This window comes from Nyctibius grandis, chromosome 28 (assembly GCF_013368605.1).
Source record: "Nyctibius grandis isolate bNycGra1 chromosome 28, bNycGra1.pri, whole genome shotgun sequence".
Taxonomy (NCBI): domain Eukaryota; kingdom Metazoa; phylum Chordata; class Aves; order Nyctibiiformes; family Nyctibiidae; genus Nyctibius; species Nyctibius grandis.
Window position 1 is genome coordinate 4,437,689 of NC_090685.1, and position 24,603 is coordinate 4,462,291.

The following is a 24,603-nucleotide window of genomic DNA, read 5'->3' on the forward strand; positions in this document are numbered from 1 at the left end:
AAAATATTTTTAGTTTGCTACATAATAACATTTGATTTAGAGTCAGTTAATGGTTTTCTCTGCAAACACTGCCAATTATTTTCTCTGCAAACGCTGCCAAGTTCTTCTATTATGAAGAGAAAATAAATTTGAATAAGAAAGTGATTGTGAAGCTGTAAAAACTGGGCTTATTTCAAGCTGACAGCTCTTTCTGCTGCATGTACTGCATCTGTTCACACTCTAGAGTGTGTTTACTGGAACTGTCATATCTGAGATCATTCAAGTGGCTTGTATTTGAGTCCTGATGCACTGGTGCTAAGGCTTGATAGTATAATTGAGATTGGGGGGTTCACAGTATCCTCATTATGTCTGTATCTGTAGGTGATAGTAGCCACCAACATTGCAGAGACCTCCATCACAATTCATGGAATTGCATTCGTAATTGATTGTGGGTTTGTGAAGCTTCGGGCCTATAACCCCAAAACAGCCATCGAATGCCTTGTGGTGGTACCAGTGTCTAAAGCTTCGGCTAATCAGAGAGCAGGACGTGCAGGTCGGAACCGCTCTGGAAAATGCTACAGACTTTATACAGGTCAGTAATTTGATGTAGGGAAGGCGAACTTGCTGGTGTGACTTCCATTTTCTTTTACAGGGTTTTTAGTGTTAGATTAAGGAGAACAAAACTGTTTTTTCTTTCAGCAAGAGAGAGAAATTTCCCTTTGTTATTCCTCTGGCTTATTTAGAAATACATTGTTCACATATGCTAAGCATTGGGAACAGAATCCTTTTGTGAATCAGAGACACAAATTGAGCAGGGTGGGTACTATGAGATTCTCAGCAATTGCAAACCTGTAATGTTAATGCAACTCTTAGAGTGGCGAGTCTACTAAGAAGTTTATTTTTTAATGATTTTGATTTCTGAGCAGCTGCTTCGATTTATAATACCCACCTATGATGCTCTCCTTTAGGCTGTGCGTCTAACAATGGACTCTGGAAATCCTTCAGAAAATTGAGGGGAAACTTTTTCATGTGGCCCCTTTTTGATAGGAATAGGTGCCAACCCCAAATGCATCTCATGAATCAATGATCCTGGCACTGTACAAAAATTACTGTTACAAATAAATCTGTTGCCCACCCAGCAGTGTTCAGAAAGCTGCACTCTAACCTCGGTTATCAGCTGTTTAAGGGAAAAGGCTTTGCAGTTGAGCACTGCCATTGCTTATGAGCCTCAAGTTCCCTCTAGTTTTACTGGAGCTTTGAGACTTGGAGAGATCAAGCATATATTTTAAAAATGTGTGTGCTTGCCAGCTGTTGCCATGTTAAACAAAGACATGATATTTTCTCTCAACTTCTGTGTCCGATGAAGAATCAAGAGTGAATGTCTGCTGTGTAATATACCAAGCTTACACAGCTTTTTAAGTATTTTACTGGAGGAACCATGGCTACACTGAAGTTATTTTTATGTGCCCAAGAGCTGGCCTAATGGGTGCTTTAAAACCTATTTTAAAGTCCCTTTCAATATGTACTGAGTGGACAAAAGTAGAGAAAAGGTACACTGTCTTAGTGAAGGTGTGAGATAGAACAGATAAAGGAGAGGGTTTGGTCTAGAAATTAAAATAAATCAGGTAAAAATAATGTTTCTTGTCTTGATTTGGAGTTTTAGACCAACAGGGATGTGTGTGTGTCTGTCTTTTTCTTTACTGTAGAAGAGTTGGTTAATGGAAGGTACAGGAATTTTGACCTTACATAATGTAATTTTCTAGACTTAGGCTCTGTAGTGAATGTGCTTTATAAAAGGCATTGTCAAATAAATTGTTTTTCAATCCTTAGTCATTATTTTAAATACACTTTTTACAACCTCATTTTGTTTGAATACTTACTGAAAATATTACTCTTGTACTGAAAGCATGCTGGTTTTGAACTTCTCCTTGTCCCTTCTTTTAAAAAAAAATGCTTTTGTGTAGTATTGCACACTGCCTTTTATTTTCTGATTAAAAATATTAAACCAGAAGAACAATAAAGCATTTCTAGATTTCTGTGAAGAACTTCTAACATTTCAAATTGAAATGAGGGTGGGTCAACTACAGAATCAGTAATGTAGACAAAACCATTGAATTTTCTATTTAAATTAAAGTATCTTAAAATACAGTAATTGGAGAAAGATAATTTTGAGTTAGGGTTCTTTTAACAGCTGTTAAGTATTCATACTTGATAATTTTAACTTGAAATGGATACGATTTTATCATGTTGACTGCATGCAGTGGGAGTTGAAACCCAGTCCCAAATTGTTTTGTTTTCTCCCACAACAGAGGAGGACTTTGAGAAGCTGCCCAAGTCCACAGTTCCCGAGATGCAGCGCAGTAACCTTGCACCTGTCATCTTGCAGCTGAAGGCTTTGGGAATTGACAATGTGCTCAGGTTCCCCTTTCTTTCGGTGAGTCCTAGGCTGTAAAGGCTGTCATCTTTCTTTAGCGTGAAGAAAGATCGCTAGATGACTTGTTGATAACCCACAGAACCATTAACCAGAAACCGTTGCTTTATTAATTGGAAAGCATAACTCATTGTCCGCTATCGGTCAGCAAAGTATGTTTTTTGGGCATGAACTAGTGCAAGTGATGTGTGTGACAACTTAGAAACACCGACTGTTTGTATTCTAGAGTTAGAAGTGTTGAGAAGTCAATAAAGGCCTAGAAAGACAAACTCTTGACATTCTGCAAAACTGTAATAGTAGCCCCTTGGTACTGAATTTATGAAGAAAAAGGAAAAAAAAAAGATATCTACAGAATTAAGCCTATGCTTCCCTGTCATGTTAAACAGAGCAGTACCAGTTTTTAGATTTGTTTTCTGTAAAGTTTCTAGCTCCTCTTGTATTGGTGTGAAAAATGAATATGGGAGCATTAGAAGAAAAAGTTAAGTAATTGTTCTGATCACCGCTGGCATCACTGTTGGAGAAAGCAAGAATGCCTTTTCTAGCTCGGATCTTGAGAGCATCATAGTGATGATGCTGAGCCTGTTGAGAAGGTTTTGAGTCGCAGCACTGGTGGTCAGTGGAAGGGTGATAGGAAGAGTCTATGAGCTCTTTCTTCATTTTGCATAAGTAGAAAGGTAGGTAGTTAGCACTTAAGGATTTTGTGAAAGGAAGATCTAAGAATTTTTGTGAAAACTTATGTGTTCCGTGACAATAACTTTAAACAATGCACATTTTTTCTTCACAGCCACCTCCTGCACAGTCAATGGTGCAAGCTTTAGAACTGCTGTATGCTTTAGGAGGTGAGAATATTATGCTTTGCTTTATTTATAGTTATGTTACAGGAGTTATGAAAAGAATTGTTAATTTGGATTTGGTGATTGGATGGATGTTAATCAAACTTGCATTTGAGAACTGTGCTTTGAGAAAGAGAAAATGCAGCATTGACTGGTGGAAGCTTTTTGCTGGTGTGTTTTTAAACTGTACCTCGGTCTCATCTGAATTTACTTTATTTTCCTCTGGTTATTTCAGGCAGGTAAGCAACAAAAAGCCAACAGTAACTTTCTGGGAGGAACTAGAAATCTATTGCATAGAGTATAAACTAGAATTTAACTGTTTAGATTGGGGAAATGCGTATTTTATAGGTATCTTCTGTGTATTTCCTTGCACCTTCGTGGGAGGAACCAGCTATTTGTCCTTGCTACGAACAGGGCCCTGAGCTGATGAGGGTGTTGGCTGGATGCTCTCAGGCAGATTCTCTGTGTTTCTTACAGAGTGGTATGAAGATAAAACCAGAGTTCAGATGCTAATTAGACTAGTACACGAGTTAGACACTAGATTTACCTGCATCCAATTAGATAAGTTGTTAGAAGCTCTTAGTGTGGTGACCTTTCATATTGTGTTACTGTGCCAGTGACGGAAACATGTAGCACTTGCAAGTATAAACAAAAAATGTTGAAAGTAAAGGTTTGACATCTCTTTCAAGATCAGACTGGTTGTAATAACCTAGAATTCAGCAAGCTCAGTGTAATTGCTACTTTGTTTGTTCCTTGGTCAAACTTTGAAAAGTATAGGTATCTATTTTAATTTTTTCTGTTAGCACCTTACATTCCTTATCTGATCTTGATGTGTCTGCATGAACTCTGCCTAAACATTGTAAGTAAAATCTGATACTCGAATTTGGGAGAGGCCAGTCACTGGAGACTAGAATTAAACCCAACAGAGAGTGTGCTTCCCAATGGCTTAGCAAAGCAAGTGTCACGTGTTAGTTTTCAGACCTTCTCGTTGATACGGTTTTGAAGGTATGACTGGCAAAAATTATTAAGAGCTGATCTAGTTATAATTTTAAAAAAGAGTTCTAGTCTGTGTCTCCGCTCTGAATGTAGTATGGCTTATGGCTGAAAGACTACACCTTATGTAGTGTAGTGCTGTTGATGTTAGTGGTGTTGGTCCTGCAGCTGAGACAAAGTTCAGACCTGTAGCAAGTCAAACTGTTCTGATTCTATTAGCTGTGAATACATGATGGAACCACTAAAAAAAACCCCTGATCATTCCTAAAGGCAGCATATTTTCTCCTGGTTGAATTGGAACTATGTTTCTCACACCCAGTGTCTGTGTTCCAGTGCACAGCCTGCTTGCTTTGCCTGCTTTTAAATGTGTAGGAGCTCATTTGCGTGCAGCTCGCACAGAGACTCTGCTCTGGTTTTAGTATTGAACTTTCTGGTTATGGACAAATGAACAGATACACACAAACTTCTAATGAAAAGAAGAAAAAGCTAAACTAACAGACACGGAGAGCATAATTCAAAGTACTTTTCTGCTATGTAGCTACTTAATAGAATATCTTTTTTTATTATGTTCTCTGAATTACTGATCACAACTTGATCTCAAATTCAGTCGAGATTCTGAACAATGTTGTTATATGGTTTGGTTTTAGGTAGTCCTGCGAGGAGCAGGGAGTTGGACTTGATGATCCTTATGGATCCCTTCCAACTTGAGATATTCTAGATTCTGAATGTGTTCATTTGGGTTTTATTCATTATGCAGCTGTTGAATACCTGTAACACTCAAATCACACTGTAGTATATTTTTATAGACAGTTCTCAGTTCCTTTTTGTTGTGAGTGGAATGTATGCTGTCTAATTTTGTTTATAGGAAGAACTGTTATATTGTTGGGTTTTTTGACAGCTATTTAATCTTTTTGAATGCAACAAACTTAAAACAGAAACTTGACACAAGAACAAGTAATCAAAATGAAACTCTGTTTGACTTCAACTCAGTGTTTGTAGTTAACTGAAAGTTAACGATATTTACTCCATAATGTAAACGTGAGGAAAAGGGTAGTGTAAAGGAGATTGTGTAAGTTTTGGAAGCTTCCAGAGGTTTGTGGCTGTTTTTACATCAGTTACAAATGCTGTGTTGTAACTTGTGGCAGTCTGCGCTCTTATTATTCTCATGGAGCCCTAACTCTCTGTGTGGCCATGGTTTTGCTCTGTGCTGATTCAGTTCCATCTTGCAAAAGAGCGTTTCACTTAAGGCACTTGGTTCTTGGCAACCGTTTCAAGCTTGGAACAAGGACCTTCGCAGTGGCTCAGAAGCATGTTGCAAAGATGAATTCACAGCCAAAACCATCTTGGGGAAATGGAGAGGAAAGGGCAATAAACTCACTGATTAGCTGTTTGATGTTTTGGCAAAAGTGTTATGCTCATGGTAGCGTCACAGAAAAGCACAGAGCTGTGACTCTGTTGGCTGCCCAGCTTTTGTAGCAAAGCAGAGAAATGCTGATGTTGGTGTTGAAGATGAAAAGAAATGTGTGTGATATATGGATTCGCTCTCCAATTTTTGCAGAAGTTTAAGGTTTTACGTGGTTTATTATGGAGATTTTATATAAGTTGCAGAGGTGAAGCTGCCCAAGCATTTGCAGGTGCAGTAGGGATTAAGTTTCTGTTATGCAAGTATGAACACGTATTTCATCATTTGCATCGTAATAGCATGCAAATGTGTGGTTTAGGGTCAGGACCCTGTTGTGCCAATGTGGTGCCAGAAGAGAAACCTGTGCAGAGCAGACGCTCTTAGGGTTGAGGTAGTTCAGTTGAATAAACACATCACTGTTTTTAGACTGAGTGTTTTTTAGTGATGCAAACTGATTACATCAGGAGTATCTCTTCTCAGCCTTCCCTTTGATGCCCCTTTGAAAGTTTGAGTTGCCAGCTGGAGTTTATTTTTTTAAGCATAATTTAGAAGGTAAATAAGCGGGTAAAAAGTGGCTTTATGTTTAGCTTTATTTCAATCCAAGACTTTACTGAAGATCTGTTTATAAGTTGTCACCTATCAGAAACAACCACTCTAGCTAAGTTTAAAATAAAGTGTTTTAGTCCATCACGTACTAGTGGTTGTTACTTGAAACTTTTTAGTGACACAGTACTCTTGAGCCTGTTTGATTAAAAAACTTTGCAGTATCTTTTTCTAAGCAGAACTGAAGATCTCCAATTTCTTAAAAATATATATATATATATATATGGATACAGTGGTTGCTTCCAAGATTATTTGAAGGAAACTTTTACCTGTTCCAAACTTCTATTCATTGCAGGCCTTTTGTGTATGTTCGATATGTTACTGCTACAAAGACATCTGTGCACAAGCTATATATATATATCCATGCAGAATTTTTGATAGAGGTATCTGTGGTTTTAGATATGCTGACGTGAGTTATAGGAGATCTCATTCTTTGACTTGATTCGTGGTCTTGTTTTTTCTCTGTGAAACACAGCAATAAACTGTGGTTTATTGCCACCATGCAGTTTGACAAATAATATGGTTGTGTAATGCATGGGCCACAGTTCTGTTTCCTCAGACCTCTCTGCTGTGGTTATTTATGCAATCTACAGTGCCCCAAAGTCCTATTATTGGGCTCTCATTAGTCCCTCCTTGTGTAGCATTTCTCTTGTGCTCTGCCTCCTTGTTGTACCTCATCCAACTTGGCTTTTTTGTAGTTTTCTTGTCATGCCTCTGTCCTGTACCATCTCCAGTAAAAAGGCTGCAATTGGGACATGGCTGACAGTTTAGTTATTGATGCATGAGGCAGACGAAACTGTAGAGAATCTTTATCAGCTGTACATCTCTAGTTTAGATTATATCAAAGTTAAATTATTTTTCTCTGTGACCTAAGCAGATTTGACTCAGAAAAATGACACCCTACCCCCCCAGTAGTGCTTCCTGTTTCTACAGTTATGCCTGTTCCATAATTATGCCCTTTTTTAATTCTTGTTGGGACTCCTGCTTCCCATCACCATGAACAAAGATGTTGGTAAATACTTAAAATGGAGATGCATGAGTCTAACAGCTAATAGGCATTCTGGACATTGCATTGACTGTGACTGCAGGTTTTCCAAATCATCTGCAGTAGCAATGTAACTTCATCAAAATGAAGAAACTTATGTGCTCAAGTACGTTTAAAAGGAAAAAAAACAAGTGACCCATAGGAGAGTAAATGGATATTAAGGAGCACCTTTAAGCTTAGTTTAATAAACATTCAGAAATTCTTAGGGGCATTTGCTATATTTTAGTTCTTAATTCTGATCTTTAGTACACATTAAGTTCCTGAAGAAGACTTTCTGTGATACTTTTACCTATATCACAGCTACATTTATTAATATGCTGTAGGTTTGGATATGCACTGCCGTTTAACAGAGCCTCTTGGAATGAGGATAGCAGAATTTCCTTTGAATCCCATGTTTGCAAAGATGCTTCTGGAATCAGGTAGGAGAGAAAAAATGGGATTTTTTTCATGGCCTTGTGTTGCGTAGAGGATATTGCCTCTAGTGATTATAGTGTAGTATTAGACATTTACACAGCTTGAAACAAACTATGCTTCATCTTGGTATGGTGTTTAGTGAAAAGAATTGGTTAAACTCATGGACCTCTAATAAATAATAAGTCTAACATATTTAACACACTAATTAATAAGTCTAACACATTTGTCTTAAGTTTTGCATTAAAAACATTCACTGTTATATTAAAAAAATCCAGGAGTTTAGGTATTTTGATTTTATATGCTATAAGAATATATTGTGTTTCTTTTCCTATTTATTCTGTATGGGGATAAGTTGAATGGAAGAGAATTTCATTTACTGAATTTCTCCACTTACTCCTCAGGAAATTTTGGCTGCTCCCAGGAGATTTTGACAATTGCTGCCATGATGCAGATTCAAAACATCTTTGTGATCCCTCCAAATCAAAAAGCTCAGGCTGTAAGTTCAGTCGTATCTCATTTTCTTTTTGTTAGTTGCACATTTCTGGATTTCTGCCAAGGATTTTATTGATACCCATTACAGACTGCAAGTTTGTATGAAAATGAAACAAGGTCTTGAACTGTACCTGTTGGTTATAGGTAAAAGAAGAAACTGAGTAACTGTGGGAACCTTGGAGTCCTTTACTAGTGTTAAAAGCCAGCACCATGAAGGGTTATAAACCAATATTGGTCAGCATAAGGGGTTTTGGGGGGAAAAAAAACCCCAAAACAAAAAAAGCCAAACCTCCCCAAACACCACTTCCTTTCAAGAAGAATGAAAAAGAAAGTATTAGGATGTAGCAAATTCTTAATAGGTAGCAGGAGCCTAATTTTAATGCATCCCTCTCTTGGATTTTGGGGGTTCATTTTTCTAATTTCAGTTTTAAATGTGCTTCTGAATATAGGTGGGCTAGTAAAATATTGCTGTTGCCTAGAGGAACGACCATATGTGGTAAGAGTTTTGATAGTCGTCAGGAAATACAGAGATGATGGGAACTGAACGTATTTGGACATGATTTCTGCAAAAATCAATCTACTTATAAAAATATATTTTTCTTCTCCAGGCCAGGCAACACAGAAAGTTTGCTGTGGAAGAAGGTGATCATCTCACTATGCTTAATGTTTATGAAGCCTTTGTCAAAGTAAGTCAGTTCAACTGTATGTGGATTTGCAGGAATGGGAAGAACTTGAGGTGCTCGGTTCTGATTCTTCAAGTTCTGGATATAGCATCCTCAAAGCTGAGGATTTACCAAGTCCGTTAAGTGATAATTCTGCTTTAAAAGATATTCTGGTCATATTTTGCCATAGACCTTCTGTAGTTCTTCTGAACAGCGAATAGAAGGAATTTGGTTTGTGTACAGCACGGAAGTCTTATAGGTAGACAACTGTATTTTCAAGGAGACTCGGATTTGTGAAAGGGCCTAGGAAAAACAGGTATCCAAATTCCAAATTAAATTCATATTCTCTCATCTTTTCTTTAGGTGTATAGGAATTTTACTGATTATAAACTGCATCTAAATCTAGCAGTCTTTTTTTTTAAAAAATTGCCTTATTGATCATCATATCCTCTTTTTCATTGACCTTATGTATTTACCCTAAGGTTTAACACCAATCTTAATACTTCTCTGTAAGCTGAGGTTTTACTTAATGGTTTTGAAGTGCTATACCTATTTGGGAGAGGTAAATTTTGCTGGTATGAAGCACTTCTGTAATATTTGCAACAGTGTTGAGCTGAAGCAGTATAACCACTCAAGTGTTTAAACACTTCTCTCTCCTCAGCCCCAAAGCAATCAGTCAGGCACCAACTGAAATTTTGCCCTTTAAATTTTATATCTGCGTAATTCTTGTAGAAACAGCCAAATGTGTAGGCTCTTGGAGTAAGTGCTGGCTTCTGCAGAAATAGTTCTTTGCATAGAGAACACCAATGAAAACAGTGTACAGAAAAGGTTGTTTACATTTTGAGACTGAAAACAGACTAGGTTATGATATGATGCATTTGTGTGTGAGAATGGAACGACTGATGCTATTCTCTTTCACCACACATGAAGAAATGAAGCACATCTGTTTGAAAATACCCCATAGCATTTGTTCTGTTGCTATTTAGAAGTTGTTTGAAACATGTTTTGTTGTTATTTGTGCTATGTACCCTTGTTAGTTGCTATGTAAATAGGTAATTTTCAGGGAAAACCACAATAAATATGTTGTAGGAGACAAGAAAAACAGAACAATGCTATGTGATCCAAAAGAGATTGTGTTTTGTTTTGCTGATGGTATCTCATTGTAATTTTTTTCTATTCTTCTCACTGTACAGCACAGCAAGAGCTCTCAGTGGTGTCAGGAACACTTTCTCAACTACAAAGGGCTTGTTAGAGCTTCTGTTGTAAGAGAACAGCTGAAAAAGCTTCTCGTCCGCTTTAAAGTACCAAAGAAGTCCAGTGAAGGTGAAAATTCTTTTTTTAACCTGATGTCCAATACATATTGAAGGTAGTCTCCAAATTGTCAGTCTGCTTCCTGCTTTTCTTGTAACCTTTGAAGTATTTTCTCCCTGGCCTAAAAATAATGTTAATTAAACCCAGATTTTTTTCCTAAAAATGACTGCAGAAGAGCATTTTAGCCCATTTTTACAATTAACATTTAGTCCAGTCTTCATTAGTTAAGTTTTCCAGCAAGAGATTATAACCACTGATTACATATTTCATGGACAGATTTACCGAAAGAGTCATAAATAGATCACCCCCTTCCCTCTTTTGGCTTTTCAAAAAGCCGTTTTTCTAGTATGTTCAAAATGATGTACAGTCATTGGGAGCTGATTTTCAGCCGTGCTGTGTGAGCATGGATGCCATGACTGGTTCTCAGCACTTATCTCGAACAGCTCTGAAAAATCAGACTTCATTGCTTAGCCGTCACACAAGGTTGCTCTAAGGACTGTGAAGCTATCTTCATGGAGACACCAGTGGCAACAGTAGTTTTTTATGTAGTAGTTTTGATTTGCTGTGAAATTGAAGTCAAAAGAGATTGCAGGGTTTGTCTGCCTTCAAACCTTTGCTGTCGAAGCCTGATACACTTTGAAAAGTTGTTTGAGATGATAAAGTGGTATTTTAGGAATTTTTGCCATTCCATTGACTCATTTTACAGAAAAATTCTTCTTTTCAGGTGATCCAGATCCTGTTTTGAGATGCATAGTTTCTGGATTCTTTGCTAATGCAGCTAAATTCCACTCTACTGGAGCTTACAGGTAAATATATATAGTTTCATTACAGCTGTTGCTTAGTTTAAAAGTTCCTTTGACTGGATAAATCTGAGTATAATCAACAAACAGATGCTTCTTTAGACACTTGCAGTAAGAAACACGTGGCAATTGATTGACTAAATATTTGAAGTTTTGTATTTTCAAACTGTTCAATGTTTATCTCTTTGGCAATTATAAATAAAGTTACTGATAGTGGGAAGCTGTTACTAATAGTAATTAGCTTGTGTTAATATAAGCAAGCACAGCTGTAGTGCAGCAGTGTTGTAGCACTCCCAGTGCACTGAATAAAAGCCTGAAACACTACTTTTTCATTTAATATAGATAGAATTCTTTTAGGACATTAAATTATCGATTGTTTCTTTGGCTGGGATTGAAGCCTGGTTTCATCTTTTCGTTGAATGCGAATGTTTTTAATTTGCTCCAGCTCTTTCATTTTTGCCTTTTATTAACGTTCTTACTGGGGATGAAAGGAACCAAATGTTAAACAATAAATAGACGCACAGTCTGAAATAGTATCTTTCTTTCAAGGACTATCCGTGATGACCATGAACTTCATATCCACCCCACTTCAGTGTTGTATGCAGAGAAACCTCCACGCTGGTAAGTTAAAGCTGCTGTCACTTGTTTTGTGATCTTTATAAGACATTCTCAGCATCCAGATGTTTTCATTAATGACTTTTCTCCATCGGTGGAGAAATAGAGGTAGAAAATCATGGTTCCCACAGAGAGAATTCAATTGGTATTTGTTTTGCAACTTTTTGTAGGCAGCATCCAAATAAATCGGGGAAATAGAGTGACATTTAATTGTAAAAAAAGCCTGCAGAGGTTGGAAAGCAGAGTCAGGTGACCCTTTTTTAATGGGCACCATATCTTGCACTGCAAATTGCTCTCCAAGTAGTCTCTGTACTAGATGGAACTAGAGTAAATTTACTTTTATTAAGCCTGTTAAGGAAATTTCCTGTCAAATAGGTGCTGCAGTAATTGCAAATGGCTTGCTAGGAGAGGGCGTACCTGTAAAACGCATGATGCGAAAAGTTATGGCTGTCTAGCAGATCGAGGAAAGAAATGGTTTTACTTCCGTATTAGCTGGGATATTACAATTCCATTTGTAGGTCAGAGATGCTCAGCTAACAAACAGAAATGTGTTTCTAACTATCAGGTAGCATGATCAGCCTGAAGTATTTGGACTCTTGTCCTTCTTTGCCTGTTGCTGAGACTTTGAAGGATAAACTTGGCCAGTGTCCTCTGTTACATTTGAATTGGGCTCCTGCCCCTGGTGCGTAGGGCTTGCAGAAGTGTAACTGATTGGAACTTAGCCACCAATTACACTGGCTCACAAAAATGAGTCCAGCTCACTGTACCGATCCTTCAGGGCTGAGTTGAGCAGAGTGTAGCTAAAGTTATTTTTGCCATTGAAACTAGCCTGATTTGTTGCTGTTTTGCCAGTTTTTTAACCTCCTGTCACTGCTATGAAAAATAAAACATGATTTGTTTGAAATAGTAAAAAGAATACTTTGCAGATATACCTACTGTAAACTAGAAAACTCCAGAAGTAACATCCTGAAAGAGGTTGGGTTATGGAAGAGTGACAGACAGTAAGAAGACTAAATTGAGAAAAAATTAATCTGGAAAGTAAGTCTAGTGGTAGGAGAGTACTGGAAGAATTCTTTACTCCCAGTACACACCTCCTCCAGGGCTCAGCTTTTAGATGATGAGCCCTCAGCGTGCAGCTTCCATCCCAGCCTTGGGCACTTGCAGGCGTATAGAAAAGCAGAAGAGTAGGCAGCTATTTGGGAGTCTCAACTGGCAAAACCTTAAGACTGCTCTTTGCCTCACAGCCTGTTTGCTGTTGGTGGCAGCAATATTGCTGGAGTTTTTGGGAATACTGATTCTAGGCTTAAATCTCTTTTTGGACCCCTGTGTTGCGGAACAGGCACAGAGCTGTCTTCCAAGGCCCCATGGTATGGCCACTGCCAGCCTAAAGATGCTGCTGGCTCATGGCATCCTATAAGACAGGAGTTTAACTTACTCAGCAACCCTAATTTCAGTGCTACTGCTGCCTGGGCAACCATCCTCTACTGAGAGCTTCGATTCTCTGTCTGTTACAGGTGTATATAAAATGTGTTCTTGTTTGTTTTCCTCAGGTTTCTCTTTAGTTGTATTAGTTAGTATGTCTCAGGCCACATTTGGCAGAGAAGAGAATTTTGGACTCTCTCCTTTTTGCTTTTAAGAGCAAAATGCCAATTAATGAGAGACCACAAACTTGTGGGTTTGCAGCTCGACGTGTATAGAAGGCAGATAATGACTTATGGTTTTGGTGACTAACCCTTCAGCGCGTGGGTTTGCGCTTCCTTGGTAAAAATGACTTTTCCTGCTGAAGGGTGACTTCAGAAATTGGTTGCCCATGCTGGCAATGTGTTCATGCTGGCAGCAGGGATTGAGTCCACGTGGCTGGCTGTTTCTAAGTCTCTTGCCAGGAGATGTTCTGGCAGTAGTTAAAACTGATTTCTTCCTCTAATCCTTATCTTGCTTGTCTGCAGACAGGCACCAGGGATAGTCATGCTGTGATTGGTGCCCTGCCTGTTATGGGGCCAGGGTTTTGGTGCTTTTGGCATCCTTCCTCACGATATCACAGAGTAACTAATATTCTCTCTTCCAAAGCATCTGTTACGAGTCCCCCTTGGCCCCGTTATAAGAAATACTCTTTCTTCTATACCTTGCGTCCATATGTCCTGGCAGTATGTGAAGGTGTTTTTAATGTCAGTCTAAAGGTTGTCTTGATGTAGAGTACTCTGAACAACCAGAGGGAAAGAGGTAAGAGGCTGTGTTATAACTTAGACTCTCTTGTCACTTGTAAATACTACCTCTGACATCATGTATGTGAAACTATCTAAATATGCTGTTAATCATCTCTGTCCCTCATTGCTTTATAGCAAACATTTTAATTTTTTTTTTTTTCTCCTAGGGTAGTCTACAATGAAGTCATACAGACTGCGAAATACTACATGAGAGATGTGACTGCTGTTGAATCTGCATGGCTCTTGGAACTGGCACCTCATTTTTACCAGCAAGGAACGGTACGGAATCGGCATAAAGCCCAAACGGTACCATTGCTGTATCAGCAGCTCTTGTATCTGAACTTTTAAAGTGTTTATGTTTTTGTTGTTGTCTATTTAATGGTACAAAAATTAATTTGATTTTGTTCATTGTAGTGGTTTTAATCTAAAGAAGGAAGATAATGGATTGATGCATGAAAGCTTTTTCCCTATTCTCCAGCCAACAGACATGATCTCAAAGTTACAACAGAGTATATCACTCTGGTAAATGAAGCCTTCATCCATTTTACACTTGAATATAGGCACTTAGTAAGCACTTCTCTGAGCAGCACTGTAGCTATGCAGTGGTCATACTTTGCACAATAGTTTTAGAGCAGTCTTTGCACGCTTTGCAAATGTTTGTGCAAATCCTGAGCTCTTTTTTGAGCATTAATTATGTTTACTGAAAAAAAATCAGCTCTTGATCTGTTCAAACTTGAAATGGCAAAGAACAGCTGCCAGTTGTGCAAACCTTTATTGCAAATCCTGTTGTGTGTGGTATGCAAACCTTTTCTTTACAAGTGTCTTTTTAATAGTTGCCACCATCCTTTATCAACTCTGTCCCATGTGAATCCATCAGTCTAGACTTATTCACTGGTTATTCTGAGAACTGGATTGGTATTAACTAACATTTAGATATTACTTATGCTGGAGCTGTTGATACCACGTTATATGTAAATACTCTACAGACAAGATTACCAAATTGATCTTGCATGTGATTTCCCATGGGAGATTAATAACTATGGCGCTTTATATTCTAAATTAATGAACTATTTCCAAAATACTGAGTGAAAAAATGCACTTGCGTATCAGACCTATGCAAAATGAGATCTGTTCCTGCATGTGAGCAGCCATGTTGCAAAAATGACTGTTTCTGATTTATACATCTGCTACGCTATTTGACTTTTCTGAGAATCTGGTGTTTGTTTTCCTTCATTTCCTGGGGTTTTTGAAAAAAAAAAAAACCCACTGTGGTGCATGGAGCACCTTAGGACATACCTCCATGGTTACAGTGTACAGCAGCATTGGCATCTGTCTATGTAACTGACTTGAGAGGGTTTATTTTTTTTTTAGTGTTGAGCTTGGATACTTCATCTCAGTTATCCAGACACTTACCATCTATAAATGCACTTCCTAAGTAGCTGAATATTTTCTGCCTTTTTTTCTAGAAGGCATTTGACAAAGGCAGTAATGACCCCTGCAGGGTAGGCCCTTGAGCCTTTAGCTGCTGTTAGACATTCTGCAAGCATGGTGTAAAAAGGAGATGAGCCAATGTTCCAGTTGTATCAAATCTGCTCCTGGAATAATTAGTCCTTTCGACTCACCTATTTACATGTTGTAACATCCCATATACAACACAACATCCCATTATGATATGACCTCTCCACAGGCTCAATTTTGGGATGAGGTTTTCCTTTAGGTGGGTGGTGTTGGGGAATGTGACTCAATGACTTGTTCAGGCAAAACTTGAATTGCTTTTTATAAATTAAGACAACTTGCCTTGAATAGTACTACCTACCTGACTGAGGGAACATGTTTTTCAGGGTAGTACTACTACTGTTGTAGATATTCTATGAAATTACATCAGAACCTTATTTTTACCATTGCCATTTGATAGAGATGAACTCGGTTTGCAGGATGACCTAAGCATTGCTTTCGTCCTCAAATAAATGGAAGCTCTGGAGGACAGCGCCGGTTTTGAGGAAAATTATCTTTTGCAGTTTGGTCAGTTATCCTTATCAGCCACAAGGCTTGGATGTCTTTATAAAATGTTTAAAAACTTGAAATATTGCTGTTGTGTAAAGCTTTGAATTATACATGTAAATTTTGAATAAGCAAGCCATTGCAAGACACACATTTATGCTAATTTATAGACTTTTGGACACTTTTTCTCTTGAAGGATACATCTTTGTGCTAATAAGAGATGCCTGAAATATGAGAATTTTTATTTGTGTATCAAGTTAAAAACAAATTACAACTCAATAGGATTCTGTGTTAAAAGATTTTCTTCTACAGCTTGATCATGGTCTCACTCAATTATGTCTCGTTCCAAATTTTGCAGGACTTTCTTCATGTTTTCATTCCACATTTTTGTAGGCCTTTTTCTTGAAGAGCATAGAGGTTCAAAGGTCCAATGCAACTACAGCTGCAGCGTTAATACATTAGTTAAAATTTGTACTTCGTGTTTGTGCAGATGTATTGTTGGGAGCACACGTGTCTTTCTGTGCATTTTTACATGCTGGCGACTTGCTTCCAATGGGAAATTGTTCCTATGCTTGCAGTTAGTACAGAAGTACTAGAAGGTGACATTTTATACCAAGCCAGAATAACACTTTGGGATACATGTGGGTTTTGATTTCATAGGTTTATTTTAGCTATATTGGTAACAAGCAGAGCTTGGGAAGGGTGGTCTTTGTATAAGAATTTTTTTAATTTGGGATTGAGGACTGAAAGCATTCTAGTTAAACATTTATATGCTAAGCAGTTTTTCTTTTCTTTTCTTTTCTTGCAGCATCTTTCCTTGAAAGCAAAAAGGGCTAAAGTAGATGACCACTGATTTGATGTGACTTAAGTCTTGTGACATCACATGCAGAACCTACCAGTGATTTCAAGCTGGCTACAGTCCATTCAGCAGTCAGTTCATTAGCAATTTGATCTTACATCAACTTAAATGTTTAAATGCCTGCCAGGATCTGTAGGAGTGCATGACCAGTACATTGTAAACCTATTAGAGCTTGCATTGTGGACATTTTATTCTTTACCTACTTGACCACTGTTGTTAATCTGGGCATGTTGCTCCTTTTAAATAGATAGAAAAACAAAAAGTAAGAGGACATACAGGACCACAACAAACTGAAACCTTCAAGAAGGAAACTGATTTCCTGGAGTGGTACGGCTGCCTTATGAGAGTGGGGAATAGGGTACCCTGCCTCCTATTACCTAGAGCACTGTGACTACTACCGGCCAAACTGAGACTGACCCCTGACAGCAGGAGCTCAGGGTGATGAACCAGCCTTTGAAATGCAAGGGGCTGCCATGGAAACATTGATTTCACATTGGACCATCCCGAACTGGTGCAGCTTGGGCTCCCAAGCAGTAGATGTCTCCTGCCTGAGGTCGAGCTGCCCCTGGCTCCCTGTGCTGTAACGGTCCTTCTGTAGGTAGCAGTGTATTAAAATGTCTTGTTCCCATACATGAGAGTTGCTGTTTGGGGAGGGGGAGGAAGAGTAGCTCAGTATTTTTAAGAAGGATTAATTTTTTGCTCAATCAGGGGACTATACACATATGTTCACAATCAATCAAATTCACAGATGGGGCTTTACTTTTCTTTTCCTGACAAGAGAAAAGATGCTAGCCTCTCACTGCTTGGAGATGCCAGAAAATTTCAGCAGAGGTGTATCATGGAACACTGTTTTTTGCCTCTATCATTCAGCAAAGATGAAAATGGTCTATACTTTCCTGTAAGGAACACAGTCCTATATATTTCTTTTATTAAGAATCTGTTCTTTGCTGCTTGAGACTCTTCATGTGTTATTGTAAGAGAAGGATGCTCTGAACAGTTGCTGCTATAATTGGGACTCCATGGCTACTTTTCAGTAAGGAGCTGTACCTTTTTGTGTTTTAACAAGATAGCTTGGATACATGTATTTATTTTTTCCAACCCTATTGATATTTATTTTAGAAACACATTGTCTGAAAATTTTATTTTTGTAAAGCAACTGATTTGATTAATGTCTTTTTGGCATGTTAACTATAATTTTATTTTCTTTAAGAAAAATGAAAAAAAAAAAAGGGGATGTAAATAGGCAAAAATTTCTACATGGAACAAATGCCTTCCTCATCACAGGACTGCCTTGAAAACTTTCTTGAGAGCTTCTTTACCTTCTCCCTTCCAAACACCTGCAGAGAGAACGTATTCTGTCGTGTGCAGTGTGTGGCCTGTTCAGTGTCTACACACTGACTGCCAGCACAAAAAGATGTACCAGTCTCCATGTATGGCACCAGCATGACAAACCGTGTCACCTTCCTTGTTTCCCCTGCAAACCTCACCTCTGTATTGTCTCTCTCTTAGAGTGGAAGCTCTTTGGGGCAGGGACTGTCTCCTAGCCAGAACTGAGAGCAGTGTTGGCACTTACTAAAAAGATTCAATTTGCAGGTTTTTTTCTCTTAAAGGATCAGAGAAAGAACTGAATATGAAGCCTTGTAAAATGTCCGTGTCTCTCTGTCCTCTGGAAGTATTCTTAAGAAAAATAAAACCGTTGAATCAAGGAAGCTTGAGAATGCATCACTTCAGCCTGAGTCGTGGGTGATTTCCCAGCGTACTGGGTGGTTGTACTGGGCTGGTCTGAACTGTGATGGGCTGTCAGTGGATGGCCACTTTGGAGAATCTCGGATGGTTCTGGAGAACTCTCTTCTCCAGCTGTACTTGTACTTGGCTGTAGAGCTGCAGAATTTTCTCTTGCAATGATTGTGGCTCCTGCTGAATTCAGAGCCCAGGGATGTACAAGCTTTGTAACATGCTGCAAGCAATTGTACTTTTATGAGTGCAATAGGTCTTTGTAAACAAAACCAGAAATGGAGACTTGTCTTTTTAGCAGTTTTACGAACGACTGAGGTATTGCAGAGAACAGGCAGACTTTATACAAGAGATGCAGGCTAAGAAAAGTGTTTTTAGTATCCAGATTAAGGTTAACTTTAGAGAGAAAGCACTGCTTGTGTCAGGAATGTGGGCCCTTTGAAGGTGTTTGAAGACAGAGATCCAAAACTTAGAAAGACCTGAAAATCTCTACTTGGTAAAATTTTGGCCTACAGCTCTCTGCTAGGTTTGTACATCGCATTATGCTTTGACTAACTTTGATTAAGGAGATGGGTAACTGTGCCTTGTTGTTGGCTCTTTGCTGAATAAACAGTCTGTGTGCTGTTGTGGGGGAGGTTGGAGGCATTGGTTGTCAGGAGTTTATGAAACAGTTTAAGGGTTTTAAGCCTGGCTTTTAGAGAATGAGGTTAAAATATTAGGCTCTTGAATCAAAATGCTGCTTGAAATAGATGTTATGCCACCACTGGCAAGGAGACAGATATTTTTTAAAAAAGGAAATTTACACTCCATTAATGTCAAATTACTATGGGGGGCAAAAAAGAAGCTCTATTCCTGAAGTCCAGCTCCTGTCATCGCGTCATCCTGGTAAGTGTCACTTACTGGACTAGCTCATCGCTTTTGAGCCATTCCATTGAAGGCAACTTGGAACCGGTGTTTATTGCTGTAATTTCAAAACTTTATGTTATTCTCTATCAAGTGGCCATACTATCAACAACTGGCAAACCCAGTCAACAACACAACTCAGCGTTTAGGGCAAGTTCCTCTCCTGGGACCTAGAACAAAATAGTTGCAAGATGAACATAAGTGCCATATGGAAAAACTGTCCTTATCTCCAGTTTCTGGTCTGTTGTCAGACTTGCAGAGCTTTTGTCCTGGAGAGTTTGGACAGGGTTTTTCTTCTGTCAATTAATAACTTTGTCTTTCTCTGTAAGCTTTCTCAGACACGTTTTTCCTTAAAACTGGCTGCATTTTGAGAAAGGTGCCAGTAGATGGCAGGCAGCCGTTTCGAGCAGCAGGATCTTGGGGAACAAATAATTGGCCAATTCTTAAAAGTTCTTCTTATTCTTCAGTTTTAACAAGTTAGTTTAGTGATAAGTGGGATGAGGAAGGGTAAAGGAAGAAGCTGTCGGTGGCTGTGGGATAAAGTCAGTATTTGAAATGCAGAGATTAGTGAAAAAGCCCAGAGTGCTGTGTGCCCTGCTGGTTTAAGATCAAACAAAGTGCCCCAAAAAAACTGGCCACCCACGTACTGGGGCCAGTTCTGCTTACAGATGTACACGGGGAGCTCTGGAGACGTGAGCAAGGCTCAGAGCAGCACAAGGACCACAAGTCCATGGCCTGTGTTTTGAAAATACCAGTCTGTGTCCAAAACGGGGCCAGGCCAGTGGAGCGCGTGAAGGCTTGCACGTATTGGGTAGGGACACACATATGGGCTGGGACACCCCATATTTCTACCTATAAGCATCTGCTGCTGGCTCTGCTCAGCCAGGGAGCAGGTTCGGAGGAGCCCTGGGGTGGCAGTGCTCAGGGGTGTGTTTCCCTGGTGGGAGGTGGGTCCTGTCCACCCTCCCGCTTGGCTTTTATCTCCTTCCCGTTCATGCTTTGGAGCAGCAGCTGTCATATCCACTACAGAGAAATTTCTGATCTGGGTTGGATTCTAGCCACTATCATAATAAACAAAATTAACAGTTTAGGGCAAAAAAAAAATCCCATTCTGTTCATGGCAATGTGATAGATGATGTGATTTCTCTCAGAGGATGCAAAAACAGCTGCCTGCTCCGTTCCAAAATTGCCTTTCGTGGGGCTGCAGTTTTGCGAGGCTGTGAGATGCAGAGGTTGCATTTAGCTGTGTTGCCAATTATGGGAGATCAAAAATTGCCTGGAAAACCTCCCCTTTTCCTCCTTTCTAGAATCATCATAATAATTTAAAGTAAATATATATATTTAATTTGTCTTTCAATTTTATTTTCATTCTCCTTTGCGGTTCCTAGAGTACACAGCAGCACAAGGAGCACCACGTGAAGAAACCCCCGATTGCCATTTAGGGTGTAAGCTCAGGAGATGGTTTCAGCTGGTTGCAGCTGCAGATCTCGCCCTCGTTGTTTCTGTGATGGCTCCCAGGTCTGAGCGTTGCTCCCCGTGCTCTCCTCCCCTCCAGCTGGGTGCTGCAGGGAGAGGCAGGAGGGGAAAAGGGCTTAGATGGAAGAGCTCTGCAGGTGGAAGAAGTCAGAGGAGGATGTTTCCTATCCTTGGAGTCAGTGTTGGATGGCACAGAGTTTCCTCGCACAGATGCTCTGCAGCTGGCAGCGGGCAGGTTTCCCTGCAGTACGGAGGCGTGAGTCCTGCTTTGCGTGTGCAGCCCCTGCCTGCAAGGGTCCCTTCAGGGTCAGCGGTCTCAGACCTGCCCAGGGGATCCCCCACCGGTTCCCTGTAGACTTTCCATCCTGTACTGCTGTTGTAGGAGGAGATGCCAGGCACTAGGAAAACCCACTGCTCAGTTCTTAGTCATCTGAGTGAAGTCTCCGTTAGGGTTTGGGAGCTTTCCCGGAGCCCTTGTACCTAAGCAAGCCATAATTTCTGGCAAGACAGGTATTTTAGGCTTTACCAGAATTCCTGCATCAGGTGCAGTGAAAGAAGAGTTGAGCTGAGCCTAACAGAGCTTTGACTAGGGCAAAGCCATGCTAACAGCCCCCAGCAGAGCCATGGAGGCAGGCACATCACGAGCGCCTGTCACCATCACAGGTCTTTGCGAGGTGGGTTCTCAGGAAGAAACACCTTCAAGGGGTCCAGGGGTGCTATAGACTGCTTTGGAGTGGGCTGGTTTGTGTATTTTTACAAAAGTTAGAGGATAAACACGGTGTATCAGCCTCCTCCCTCCAGAATTTTATTCTGGAACAAGTTATTGGTTGGAGACAGAAAGAACTCAACATCTGAATTTTGCTGTTGACTTTGTCTCTCACTGGGTAAATCCACTTGTTTGTTTTACTGAAGTGTAAATATGTGTGAAATTTTATCTCCTATGGCAGTATGAGACTGTAACGTCTCTCAGATATATTGGCACCCACAAACACGATGCTTTCTGGAAGGCAAAAATATTTTTGGCAAGTGAGTTTGCGTGTTCAGAGTTTTCTCACCAAAGTTAACTGAAACATTTTGAGAGAAAACTCTTCTTTCTAAAACTGGAATTAGCAGATTGCTGACATCTGATATTTCTCAGTGCTGACTGATCTTTAAATGCTGTGCTTGATTTGAGTTGCACTTTTTCCCTCACTTCAATTTATCTTTTAGATTTTTGGGTTTATTTATATGACTTGTCTCCCTTTAATTCCTCCTTTGCGGTCACTGGAGGAAAAGTAGTAGAGAAAGTGACTCTTCCATCTCTCCCGTCTCGTGACATAGTTGAGTGGCAGTTGATTTGCCACATCTCTCTGCTCCTTGTGCTTTTCCACTGCAGAAAGACGCAGACTTGCAAGTGAGGGATACTCCCCCTCCCTTTGTATTCGAAAAAAAGCAATCAAAGTAGGATGAAACTTCAAAGCATGGATAAAGTTTTAGGATCTTCCTTGGAAAAAAGAGCAAAACTTTTTTTAATGAGAAGTTTTCTGGAAAAAAATTTTCAGGTTATGGCCCCCTCTGCAACTGCCCAGCCATTTAGACTTCATCTCTCCAAACTACGCTCCGTGCATACACACGTGCACACCCACGGCCCTCCCGCTCACTGGGCCTTTATAATGAAATGAAAGTGCCGTTCCTGAGGCTTCCAATATTTCTCATTTGTTTCTGCATGCCTGCGTTGTTTTGGCTCAAGTGTTGGTGTGACGCAATCGAGGTGGGAAGTGTTGAGAAAGCTCCTGCTGTCAGCAGGTTGCTGTTAAAATCTTGGTGCTTACACGATGCTGAATAGGCAATATGGAATTCCGAGGTGGAGCAACACGTGGCAAATACGTAATGAAAAATGGCAAGTGGATCAAAATTAATGATTATAAGGAGCAGATTTTGTAGACAGCTTCTTGTCTGAGCAGCAAGTATGGTTCAGTGGTTTGGATGCTCTTTTAACATCTTTAAAGATTAAATCCCTCCATCACCATAGCGTAAACTTGCATTAGTTATTTACAGCTACATGCATGAAAGGGCTCTGGGCGTGAGTCAGGGATCTGCGAGGGCTGACTTCTGGACGTCTGGCTCCTGCAGTGGACACCGCAGCCTTGTGTAGGTGTCTAATCTTCCATGCGATGCGAAGGGGCTGTTGATGCCAAAGGATGAGGTTCATGGCATTCAGCTTGCTCGGTGGGAAACCCACTGAAGATAGCCAGGGAACAGTGAGTGTGAGGTGGCAGTGCCGGTGGGAGCTCAGCTCTTTGGGGTACTGTGAAAACTCTCATGGAGCTGAGTTTCTAAAAGCCTCCTGTAAGGTGATGTAGATGTACGTGAACCAGTTCCAAAAGTGGAAACCTGGAACTCAGATGCCAGTGGGGTGCTGGTGGCCAACAGTGATTCAGCTGTGCACGAGTTAAATGCCCTTCTGAGACAGATGGACGTAGTTACACCATTTCACTGTAAGTGTGCCAAGAGTCGTAAGGATTTGAGTTCCTGACTGTAGCTCTTGGGACCTCAGCCCCACACTCTGCTGAAAACAGTCAAAATTATAACTATAGGATAAGATAGATAAGCGGTAAACTGCTACTCTGTGTGATGGCTCAGCGTTTGATGCATTCACTTAGAAGGCTGAAGGGGCTTCTAAGCCCTCTTCAGTTGAAGGCGGTAGAACTCACCACCTCCAGGAGAGAGTCAGGATGAGAAGAGAGGCCACGCTGCACCCTCTGAGTACAGATCAGCTACTGCTTGTAACCAGCATTGCATCTGCTGGGGGGAAGGAGTGTGGCTGCAGCTCTGCAAGCAGCACCCCAGGGAGCAGAGACACCCAAATCCTTGTACAAGTACTGTTTGTGTATTCAGTGAGAGGGACATTGGGCAAAGGACCTCGCCAGGGCTGTGGGACATGGCGGTGCCTGGGACCAGAGAGCCCATCCCCGTAAGCCTGGCAGTGCTGCCGTGCTGCTCCGGACCCGGGGTCAGGGGAGCCCGGCACAGGCCTCGGGTTCGTGGTGAAGGCTGGGGAGTCTGCGCTGCTGACAGCAGAGACAGCCGGGCTCCGAGGCACTCGAGTAACAAATTGAACGGTGAATATCTTGAGATGACTCTGGTTTATTGTCCAGATCAGGTCAGCGGAAAAAATATTGGGAGACTGAACAAAGAGACAGGCTGCTTTAGCAGATAAATGGACTGATCATTTCTTATTGAGGAACAATCTCTAAAACATAGTTTACTGCGCAGCTGAGGGCTGAAGCATTTGCTGATGCCAAGAGCTCCTTCTTTGACCCTAGGCATGCGTGGAATTAAATGGCGCGGTGTTTTTTGATGGTTAAACTCCCCGAAGAAGACACTCCATTTGTTACCAGGGCTCTGATGAAGTAAAGTGTGGTTTATATGTACAAGGCCGGCCTTCAACTCATCTCAGAATGAATGGAGAAGTAAAATTGAATTTTACACTCCTGCTGCTATGATTAATGTACGGGCTCTCTGCTCCAGCGGCCGGCCGCGGGAGGGCAATGCAGGCTCGCTCTGCGGGTGCTGGGCAGAGCCTGCCTGCCTGCCTGCCCCCCCCGTATGCCCAGGGATGCCAAATGGAGGGGAGTCTGCATAAATGAGTAGCTGTTGTAAGAATAAACCTGTTATAGTAATAAATTCCCCGCCTATCCGTCTTGGCGCAGCCCTCTGATATGAGGCCGCACCTGACAAAGGAATAAACTTGTTAGATGAATAAAAGAGCACATATACATTAAATCAGAGAGTCTAATGCCAGGAGACTGCGAGAGCGCTACGCAGTGCTGGCCGTGCAACATTCGTGCAGCCCCTCACTGAGGA

At 40.4% G+C, this 24,603-nt stretch overlaps 1 protein-coding gene across 2 annotated transcripts in view; it reads left to right on the forward strand.

Moving 5' to 3' along the window:
* DHX35 (DEAH-box helicase 35) overlaps positions 1-18,337 on the forward strand; it is a 31,883-nt gene extending 13,546 nt beyond the window's left edge. Inside the window, exons 12-22 of one of the 2 annotated variants that reach the window (XM_068419656.1) lie at positions 361-571; positions 2,289-2,413; positions 3,195-3,249; positions 7,610-7,705; positions 8,102-8,196; positions 8,801-8,878; positions 10,048-10,177; positions 10,890-10,971; positions 11,515-11,586; positions 13,952-14,090; positions 16,594-18,337. In XM_068419656.1, coding sequence (XP_068275757.1) covers positions 361-571; positions 2,289-2,413; positions 3,195-3,249; positions 7,610-7,705; positions 8,102-8,196; positions 8,801-8,878; positions 10,048-10,177; positions 10,890-10,971; positions 11,515-11,586; positions 13,952-14,090; positions 16,594-16,638 — 1,128 coding nt within the window. In that variant the 3' untranslated portion in view covers positions 16,639-18,337. The remainder of the gene's footprint in view (positions 1-360; positions 572-2,288; positions 2,414-3,194; positions 3,250-7,609; positions 7,706-8,101; positions 8,197-8,800; positions 8,879-10,047; positions 10,178-10,889; positions 10,972-11,514; positions 11,587-13,951; positions 14,091-16,593) is intronic. The other variant, XM_068419658.1, reaches the window with a different exon arrangement.
* Positions 18,338-24,603: the final 6,266 nt, after the last annotated feature.